An 11,118-nucleotide genomic window follows, 5' to 3' on the forward strand; every position below is an offset into this window, starting at 1 on the left:
TTGTATCGTATAGATAGTGATTTTGATTCACTAGTAAATGATCTAGAATCATACCTTAAGCATTATAACAAACTCTTTACTTTCTTGCTTACATTCTGCTCTTGTGCAAGGACCCTTACCTCTCGAAGAACACTGTCAAGGACTACATTTTGCCCATCAGTCCTTTACTTCTACTTTACTTTTCTTACGTTATGCATTGTCTCTCTTTACATAAATATTCAATTCATTGGTAAACGGATAATAAATAGAGTTAGATTCAACACATGCTCATGATCTTATATACAAATTTAAACATTCTATTATTAAAATAAACACATGTAGATATGACAAAATCAATATTTTTGTAGGATGTTGTTTTTTTCATTTGAGGGCTTTTACTCGTACATCCTCATGGTCTCTTTGTAGACTATTTTCAACTGTCGTTGTCATGGTTCTGATATTAGGTCTTTATCCCCGTCCTTTTTTTTATTTGCAATTTGATGAATGGACGATTACAAAGAGTCTACTAGACCCAAAATTTTTATGTATAAAAAATATAAAAAAACATAATGGCCAATGGGTGCCGCCACTACAAAGGGGGATAACACGCAGGCACAAAGAAAGAAGACGACAAATGAAGGGACATTGATTATGACGTTTGACCAAAGAATTACTAACACGAGCCATAATCTTCATTTCTCCATAATTATGAATAGTGTTGACTCAAAACTATGCATCAAAATCTCTATAATATTACACCCTTTTTAATAATTAAGCACCAAATCCCACTACTTTGATACGTTTCCTCTCAATTTTATCACACTAATAATAATAATAATCTTTTTTGTACTAGTATTTGTTATGATTAAGATAATTCATTACCCAATCAAACCAAAACCCAAGGTAAATCCTCAAGTTATTTTCACACCAATAATACTCCCTTTGTTAATTTTTTACTTGTTTATTATTTCAAAAATAGATTTTTATTTTTACTTGTCACTTTTAACATATAGAAAAAAAACAATCTTTTCCATGTTTTTTTTCATTAACACTTAGCATTAATTACTAATTCTTCAAATCATAATTTAATAACACTAAACATCAATTAATAAGAATAATGTTATGAAATAGTCATGTCAATTATTATTTTTTTAATCAACATGTGCTATATGCTGTATGTAGTTTTGATGATGGACAACTAACCTCAAGGGACCAGGTCCCTGCACAGTTTTGTCCTCTTGTGTAACAAACTTGCAGGTGCTATTTTGTACTGATTAGGACCATTGGTCCAATGATCTTTCAGCCCTAGTCATCACTCACCTATAAAAGGAAAGAGACGCCTCTTCATCAAACAGTTTTGTCACAATTCTAAAGAGTGAAGAGAGGCAACAAAAACTCAATTTCAAGATTGCTAAGCATTGATCATGTTCTTATCTTCGTAGTATGCTTAATGAGTCAGTGAGTGTTCTTAAGTGAGAAATGATTTATAATTGAACTACTTATTCTATAAGACTAACGTTTTCTTTTGTTGATAGAGGTGCTCAAGTAGAGTTGCCTAAGCTTATAACTGATTAGAGATAATCAGTAGAAAGGGTCCTTGGTAGAGTTGCGAAGATGAGCTTATCGTAGAGTTGCTACTAACGAAAGAAGCTTAGAGGTAAGCTAAAATCTAGAATGTAATTAGGAGGTTGATTATACTGGATTTATTTGGTTCTTGTGAGGTCAATCCATGGTTTTTCCCTTCCTGTGTTTCCACGTAAAATTTCTTGTATTTGTACTCTTCCTGCACTCTCTCTTACTTCCTGGTTATTTTTGTGCAATTTGCCTGTGACTGATTTTGAGTTACCTGGTCCCTCACTGTGTGGTGCAACCTCCAAGGGTTTCTACAATTGGTATCAGAGCAGGTCACTCTAAAAGGTTCACACCTAGACTGTCTTGGCTAGCATAACTGCTTCACCTAATCTAGAAGAAGGGCAATCTACTACTAGACCACCAAGATTCAATGGGTAGTATTATGGGCGGTGAAAAATCAGGATATTTGACTTCATTATAGCTGAAAGTGATTTGATGAACATAATTATTGATGGTCCTCATGTTCCAGATAAAGAAATCAGAGATGGAGAAATAACAAGAATGGTAGTAAAAATCAGGAGAGAATATGATAATAAAGATAGAAGGAATGTTGAGAAAAACTACAAGGCCCAAAAATTGTTAGTCTGTGGTATAGGTCCTGATGAATATAATAGGATCTCAGCTTGTGAAAATGCCAAAGAGATCTGAGATTGCTTGAGGACTGCACATGAAGGTACTACTAATGTGAAGGATTCTAAAGTAGACATGTTGACTACTCAGTATGAAACCTTTACCATAAAAGAATGAGAAACAACCCAAGAAATGCATACAAGATTCACTTCTATCACTAATGAGCTTCACTGCTTGGGAGAAGTGGTTCCATTATATAAATAAGTGATAAAAATTCTTGGTATTCTTCCTAAGTCTTGGGAAAGCAAAGTAGATGCCATAATTGAAGCCAGAATCCTGAAGACCCTTATAATGGATGAACTAATTGGAAATTTAAAAAACCATGACCTCAAGAAGCAGCAAGGGATAGAGAAGAATGATGTAAAAATGAAAAAATCCCTGGTATTAAAAGCTTTCAAACATGATCTAGATGAATACAATACTGAGGTTGCCTATTTGGCAAAAAGAATTATTAGTGCCATGAAGAGAAGTGGTCAATTTCAAAAGAGAGGAAGCAATAACAAAAGAGAAGGCAATGTTGAGATTTGTCACAAATGTAAAAGTCCTAAGCATTTCATTAAGGACTGTACCATGCATAAAATAGATTATCAGGATCATCTCAAGATAGTTTATGATAAAGAAAAGAACAAGGACCAGGTCCCTGACAATTCAAGAAGGAAGGCAGCAGCTGAATATGCTATAAAGCAAGCTCTGGAAGCATGGGGAGACTCTTCTAGTAATTCAGGTGAAGATAAAAAGACTGGAGATATTTTTATTCTAGTAGTGAAAGATAGTCTAGTTATCTATGATTCCCTATTTGCATTCATGGCAGACACAGAGGATGAAAAAGAAAAGGAGGTAGCTCTTTATGATATTAAGGAGAATCTAGATAATTACACTACTAGAAAGATTAAAAGGCTAGATAATGTCGTGATTGACTCTGTATGTGAACTGACTGCTGAGAAGAATGCCTTGAAAGAAAAAGTAGAGAATCAAGAGCATGATTTGATTGCTTTAGCTTTACAAAATTTTGAAACTGAAGAGTTGTTCACAAAAATAAAATCTAAAAATTTGAGTTTAATGAGTAATCTAAAGAAGGTAAATAAGGTAGATGAAAAAGGAAAGAAAGAAGCTTCTAGACTTCAAATTAATCTTGAGGAAAGGCTGAGGGATACTAAAAACCACCTTATGCCTGCACTCCATAGGAATGGAGAATTAGAGATGGACCTGGTCTACTTAAAAGAAGAATTGAGTAAATCTCTTAAATGGACTACTTCTTCACAGATTCTTTATAATCTGATTAGTCAGGGTGTTAATGATGGCAAAGGACTAGGATACCAAGGATAATTCCAACATACTAGGTAATAAGGAAAGACTATCAGTGATGCTAGAAACAAAGCTCCCAAGCCTATGCATAATCATTGTGGGAAAGATAAACACACTAAGGGAAATTGTCAAAGATGGATAAGTGCTGAAATGAACAAATTTAGATATGGTCAATAAGAGAATACTCAACCAAATAGGTTCAAATATTTGAATAAGATGAAGAAGAATTCTCTACCTAGATGGGCTAAGAAAGTTTTAATCACACTATTGTTTTCTTACTGGGAACTTAAGCTCAAGTGGGTTCCCAAATCAAACATGTGATCATGATTTTAGGAATGAGAAAGGGGATTGCATTCAGGGATAACTCATTGATTAAAAGGGTTCAAAGCTCGATGATAAAAGGTCTGATTGTATTCTCTCTTTCAAGACACTGTAAGATGGAGGTATCTCATTTTTAAATAGATGATTTTAAGGGACCTGGTCCTGAGAAAATCCATCTTAGAAGAAGAAGCTTCAGCAGAATGAATATCATGGGATCAGTGTCATCCTAATAAATTTGGCTATGATTAAGAGTCAGGTATCCTTGGTAAAATAGGTGCATGTTGGTCTAACTCAATACTATACCTTTGAAGGTATATACCAAGGGAACAACTTTGGAAGTGGACAAATGTGGCAAGTATAAAGTTGAAAATCCACCCAAATAAGAGGGACCTGGTCCCATCTCAGGTTAGTACCTATACAGGATGCTATAATAAATATAAAATGCTATCTGAAAAAGGTAATGTGTCTTTGTTTTTCTGAAATAATTTAGTTAATTTATTTACAAAATGAAGAATTCACATTTAGTAGGATTAGATGTGTACACTCAAAAGGAACATCTTTTTATGACATTGGTCATTACGTAAAATTACTAAATCAGATCGTCTTATTATTATTCTTCAACTAAGTCCACACCATCTTCCTAAATCAACAAGCCTAACTGGTTTACCTCATCTTTGTCACTTAAAATCAAATGGACAACATTACTACTTCATTAAACCCAGCAAAAAAACCCTGAAGTAGAAAATCAAATTGAATTTTCCCTAATTTAATACCTTGATCCTTCAACAACCAAAGACATAGAAAATTTTACCTTAGGTTTTCTAAGTCAAAGTCTAGTAACCTTGCTGGAATAAGGAAGAAACACATAGTTGTCAAGAAAAAAAAGACTCTGAGGGACCTATCCCATGAAGAGGAAAATTGCGATTTAAAAGGATGAGATAAGTAATGAGACCAAAGAAAAAGATGAAGGACGTGGCTAGTTGCAGAAATAATAAAATGTTGATGACTCAGAAGTTTCTATCAGGAATAACTTTGATCCCTGATATGTGAGAATCTTGGAATGATGGAAGTTGGTGGAGTATGTCAGGCACCAAGGATGGCTACATCTATTTAAGGAATCAGCACCAGTAATTTTTGAAAATGAGGTAAGGGAACTTTATTACTCCATCGAATTCTCAGAAGATAGGCTAAATCTGAATACCCAAGTGTAAGGAGAGCTTATCAATATGGATGAAGAATCATGGGGAAAGATATTAGATGTACCTAAAATAGGTGTAAGGACAGTTGTAAAGAAGCAACCCTCAACTGAGTTCATGATCAATGCATCAAAGATAGGAGAAACATAAACATCTGCAGTAAAAAAGAAGTTCTTAAAAAATGAGTCTCAGCTGGTGTTTGAGTTCATCAACAAGGTCCTACTACCAAGGTTAGAAAAAAAATAAGTTCCTCCAGTGCTAACTTGTTCTTGATCGAATGTTTGAGTAAGTTTGAGTTAATAAGCTTACCAGAGCACATGAAGAAAGTGATTCATAAAAAATGAGACAAACATGGAATGTCATTTGTATATCTTCTGAATAAGGTGTTTGAACAGAACAACCAAATAGATGTTTAGTCTAACAACTCTTGTAAAGGATGAATGCATAAAGGGAAAAGCTAGAATAATGTCTTAAGTATCTGAGTTGCTAGTTGTTCAAGAGAAGTTGGGAATAGAAGTGGAAGAGTTAAGAATCAAGTTGGCCACAAAAGATGCTAAAATAGTGCAGCTGAAGCTGCAGAATCAAAAGTTTTATTCTGAGGGATCAGGTACCACTGATGAACTTACAATTAAAAATGCAAGACTCCTAGCAAAAGTGGCAGAACTAACTGGTAAAGCTTAAAAAATGAATGCTGAAGTAAAGGTTCTTACCAAATAATTGTTGAATGCCCACAAAGCTGAAAATGCAAGAAGATGTTGTCTAAGTCTCTTTCCTCCAAATCTCCCTCTACCTAAGCCCTGTTATCCTTGTCCTTTAATCAATCACGTGCCATTCTCATATTTTGATTCTTTTTATTAGCTCTTGAAAATAGTTTATTTTATGTGTTAATTCGTATAACTGTACTGGTACTAACTTCTGGTTTGAAAATGAATGAATTTTTCTTGTGTTCCTTATTTGTCTCAGTGTAAAGCTGTTCATTCATATTAGTGTTGCCCCGGTGGCCATGAGTTAACTAATTTGTTCTTAATTTATTGTTGGTTTACTATTCTCACTTTTTAATGATGCCTAAAGGAGAAATACTGAGTTTATGTAGTAGGAATTAGGTACCAGGTACCAGGTAATTTGAATTGCAGATTTGAATGGCATGCTGATAGGAAAAAGTTTGTGATATGCTAAATAAATGGATGAATGGAGTCGTGTTGATAGGAGAAAATGTGAAAATGCACTAAATGAAGGTGCATGGTAACAAGAGAAAATATTAGAGGTTTTTGCTACAAATGGCAATAAGGAACCAGGTCCTTGTGTTGCATGATGATGAAGAAAGCAAGATGATAGGGGGAACATTCATCTTCAGGTGGTAATCACACTGGTTAAATGTGATGAATGTGCATTGATGCTCAAAACTGTATGGTTGGTTTATAATCATCAAAAAGGAAAAAAATTTCTATATGCTATATGTAGTTTTGATGATGAGCAACAAACGTCAAGGAACCAGGTCCTTGGATATGTAAGGTATAGTACAGCTAGCACGAGTTGTCTGCACAATTTTGTCCTCTTATGTAACAAACTTGCAGGTGCTATTTTATACTGATTAGGACAGTTGGTCCAATGATCTTTCAACCCTAATCACCACTTAGCTATAAAGGAAAGAGGCACCTCTTCACCGAATAGTTTTTCCACAATTCTAAAGAGTGAAGAGAGCCAGCAAAAACTCCATTTCAAGTTTACTCAAGTATTGCTCATGTTCTTATCTTCATAGTATGCTTAATGAGTGGGTGAGTATTCTTGAGTGAGAAATGATTTGTAATTAAACTACTGATGTTATAAAAGTAGTATTTTCTTTTGTTGAGAGAGGTGATTAGATAGAGTTTCTTAAGCTTGTAACTGATTAGAGTTAATCAGTAGAGAGGGTCCTTGGTAGAGTTGTCAAGATGAGCTTGTAGTAGAGTCGCTACTAGAGAAAGGAGCTTAGAGGTAGGCTGAAATCTAGAATGTAATTAGGAGGTTGATGATAGTGGATTTCTTTGATGCTTGTGAGGGCAAGCCATCGTTTTTTTCCTTTTTCGATTTCCATGTAAAAATTCTTATGTTTGTACATTTTGTGCACTGTCTCTTACTTCCTAGTTATTTTTGTGCACTTTGTCCGTGACTGATTTTGAGGAACCTGATCCCTCACTGTGTGGTGCAACCATATCAAGTTAAAACGTAATAGGTAAAAATGTTGAGAGAAAGTAATAATGATCTTCAAATTACTCCTATTTAATTGTTCATTTATCAAGGTAATCATAACGGTATAGAATCATCAATGTAAAGATTATTTATATCCCTTTTTGTAATCCCACCTTTACAAACCAACAAAAATTCTTTTCACAATATTCCACATTTTCACACCTATGGCCTTTTTGTCTCTTTAGATGGCCAGCAAAATTTGGCCCACCATTTCACAATTTATGTAGCAAATCACTAACGTTTAACATAATTATAAGATTTTGTAACCATGACGGAAGGGATACTTCATATTTCACACTTGAATGTTTTTGATTGACTATTAATGCCACAACATAATAGAAGATACATTATATTCTTCTATGTTTTCCAAAAGAAAAGAACCCCTTCAGTCTCAAGAAACTTCCCACCGACGATTCCTCCATATATTGCTATCTGTGTATAAAAAAAATCAGTCTTTCCTTTTCAATATATCTTTTTTCACAAAATTATTTATCTTGTAACCTATCCTTTATTGCTTCTACAACAGTGGCGCTCATTTGAGTTTTGCATGCATATCTCAATTGTTTTATCAGCCACCTTTCAGTAGTACATCTATCTGGTAACATTGTTCATCGCAGTATATGTAATTGACATGTCTTCAAAAATCCAAGTTTGTAGTATGCTAAATTAGGTTCCATAGGCAAGATCTCTTGGTTATCTTGTCTTACTACCTTTTACCAATACATAGATATACGATAACTTTATTCACCGGAGTACTAAGCATATCTCCAAGAATCTTAATTTGTATGCTAAATTAGGTTCAATACGCACATCTCTTGGCTTTCCTACCTTTTCCCAATATAAATATCTGGTAACTCGGTTCATAATAGAAATAACCATATCCCAAGAATCTCAATTAAGGTTCTTGAGATGGGGAATTGTGTGTTCAAGGGTTTTGGTTCTGGAGAAGTTGATCAAGAAGAAGAAAACAAGATGATAAAAGTAGTCACTTCTAATGGTGGCATCATGGAGCTACATGCACCTATCACTGCCCACTGCATCACTAATGAATTCCCAGGCCATTCCATTTATCATAGCCATGACATGTTGTCTCCACCACTTTTTCCTAATGAGGAACTTCATGCTGGTCAATCATACTATCTCCTCCCTCAATTAAACCATCCTATTATTAAATCCAAAAGAGGAAGAGATCTTGAAAAAGAAGAAAAAAGTGATGTCAATATTACTACTTGTAATAGTAGTAGAAACAATTTAGCTCAAGCAACACCTTATAGGATGTCATTTGATAATCAAAGGATGCGCAAGAGATCAGAAGCTGAGGTTTTTCCTACCTACAATAGTACAGGTAAATTGAAGACCCTACAACGAAAAATATGTGTATTTTATATATTAAATATGATTCTCTGTGTCCAATTTTATGTGAAGATATAACTATTGTCTTTGATTATAATATTCTTCAAGTGCTCTTTTTGTTGAATAATTAGTTAAGTTGATTTGTAGTATTTTTCGTATGGTCTTAAATATGTAAATTTTATATAATTTTTTTGAAGAATCTATTCTTAATTCATAGTCAAAATTAAATATTTTGACTTTCGCAACCCCCTTCACATGTATTGGGATCAAGGGAATACCATATTTACACACACATATATATATATATATATATAAAATGTTTGCATATTCCCTCTATCTCATTTTTGTGAAGATGAGTCAAACATACTTTTTTTGACTATAATTTAAACCTTAAACATTTTTTTTCTTTGAAAATCATTAGCTATTTTTACTTGTAATACTTTTTGTGTAGTCTTCAAATATGTATACTTTATTTTTTATTTTTTTTGCAATTCTAAATTTGAATTTATAGTCAAAGTTATGTATTCTCGAACCTCGTACTCCAAATACCCTCATATAAATCTAGATAAAGGAAGTATTATATATACATGCATATATCATATTTGTATATTAAATTTTGAATATATTTAATGAAATTTTTAACTTCATCACAGGTGTGTGGAAAGTGAAGTTGCTTATAAGCCCAGACCAGCTGTCAGATATTTTGGCACATGAGGCACGTACAGAGGCACTAATAGAGAGTGTTAGGACAGTAGCCAAATGTGGTTCTGGGGCTTCTTCTATGGGTACTGCTCATTCAGATAAATGGAGTTATTTTAGCACTAATAATAATAATTGGAAGGCAGCCAACCCTATCTGAGTACTCTTCATGTTTGTGCTATATTCTTATTTTATCGATTTCGAGTACCATTGAATACAAAATCAGCTATATTAGAAAGCGCTTAACCTTTTAATTTAGGACTTTTCGGTATGAGTACTTTTCTTTGCGAATAAAGTTTTATATAGTTATGTAAATCTAGTAGTGATGGCACTAGCAGCATCAACATTGATTAATTTAATTTCTTCATGTAATATATTTGGCCAAGTTAGTATTACAGTGGTGTATCTAGCCATGGTTCGTGGGCTCAACAGTACCTAATAATGTTTTAACTTGGAGTGGGTTTGGTATGAAGGAAAAGTGTTTTTCAATTTTTTTTATGTTTGGTTGGCTTAAATGTTTTGAAAAATATTTTTCAAATTAACTTATTTTCTCAAATTTATGGAAAATGATTTTCCTTCAAAGAGTAAGGAAAACATTTTTCAAAACTATCCTTCATCCTCACTCTCAAGTTGAAATGTTCAAATATCTCTTAAAATCACCCACCGCTACTCCGACACCCAATCCCCTGCCACCCCACCCCCATCACCCCCATCCAAAAAATACATCTAATTTTTCTAAAATATTTCAAATTTTTTTCTTACCCCATTCCCTACCACGACCCCCACCCCCTACCATCCCCCTCCAAAAAAAATATTTAATTTTTTTTAAATTTAAACTTTTTAAAATTTTTAATTTATTCTTTAAAAAAAGTTTTAAAACTTTTTTCTTATCGGACCCTTCGTACCTTATTCGTTTTCATTGTTTTTTGTCAAATATATACAAATATTTTTAAAAATATTTTCCTACTTGCATAACGAAAACAAAAATATAAGTCAGAAACAACTTATTTTTCTAGAAAATATTTTCTTCCTTCATATTGAGCACACCCTAAAAAAGGTATTTTTTCGGGTCAAATTATTTTTTTATAAAAAGTATTTTGTACTCTTTAGCAAAACACTAAAATGTATTTTTTTTGAAAAATATTTTTTTTATTCACCAACTAAACACTAGAAAATATTTTTCACCCACCAACCAAACATAAGAAAATAAGTAAAATATCAACTTCTTTTCCATGAAAATATTTTCTAGAAAAATATTTTTCATGAAAAACATTTTCCTTCGTACCAAACACACCTTTGGTGTCAAATAATCTATTAATGTAAAAAAAAATAAGTATAATTAGAGTTTAGATTATAATATCTAAAATACATTTTCTCAACTCAGGATTCACAATGTCTATAAGTTCTGATTCCTCTGCATGATTTTCAAACATCAATATCAGGGGTGTTGGGTACGATGCAGTTTTGATGATTGACAAACTGACAAAGTGATATGAAATATGTCAGCTAAGCTGGTTCACAGACACACTGTCTCATGTAGCTGAACTTGCAGCAAAATCATCGATGATTAAAGACAAGTGTACAAAAATTAAGGAAGGATCAAATGAGTGGTTAATTCAGATAAACTCAAGGAAATAATCATGTGCTAATTTAAAGAGTTAAAGTTTGACTTCAAAGCTAAGAAGACAAGAGTTGGATTTGAAGAAGAAGTCTCACTTGAAGTAGAACTCTATGCAATGAGAGTTCTGATTAAAGGAAGAGTTTGAAATAAATA

At 33.1% G+C, this 11,118-nt stretch overlaps 1 protein-coding gene across 1 annotated transcript; it reads left to right on the top strand.

Moving 5' to 3' along the window:
• Positions 1-7,465: 7,465 nt before the first annotated feature.
• On the top strand, positions 7,466-9,822 carry LOC107844806. Its single transcript, XM_016689150.2, has 2 exons — positions 7,466-8,637; positions 9,299-9,822. Exons 1-2 carry the CDS (start codon positions 8,202-8,204, stop codon positions 9,502-9,504), a joined length of 642 nt encoding a protein of 213 aa, XP_016544636.2. The 5' UTR covers positions 7,466-8,201; the 3' UTR covers positions 9,505-9,822.
• Positions 9,823-11,118: the final 1,296 nt, after the last annotated feature.

The sequence above is a fragment of the Capsicum annuum genome, chromosome 10 (assembly GCF_002878395.1).
Source record: "Capsicum annuum cultivar UCD-10X-F1 chromosome 10, UCD10Xv1.1, whole genome shotgun sequence".
NCBI lineage: Eukaryota > Viridiplantae > Streptophyta > Magnoliopsida > Solanales > Solanaceae > Capsicum > Capsicum annuum.

Excerpts from the sequence above, each read along its gene's own strand:
- LOC107844806 (XM_016689150.2), top strand. The coding sequence starts at position 8,202 with ATGGGGAATTGTGTGTTCAAGGGTTTTGGTTCTGGAGAAGTTGATCAA. Across the intron at positions 8,638-9,298 it reads TCCTACCTACAATAGTACAG|GTGTGTGGAAAGTGAAGTTG; the intron begins GTAAATTGAAGA and ends ACTTCATCACAG.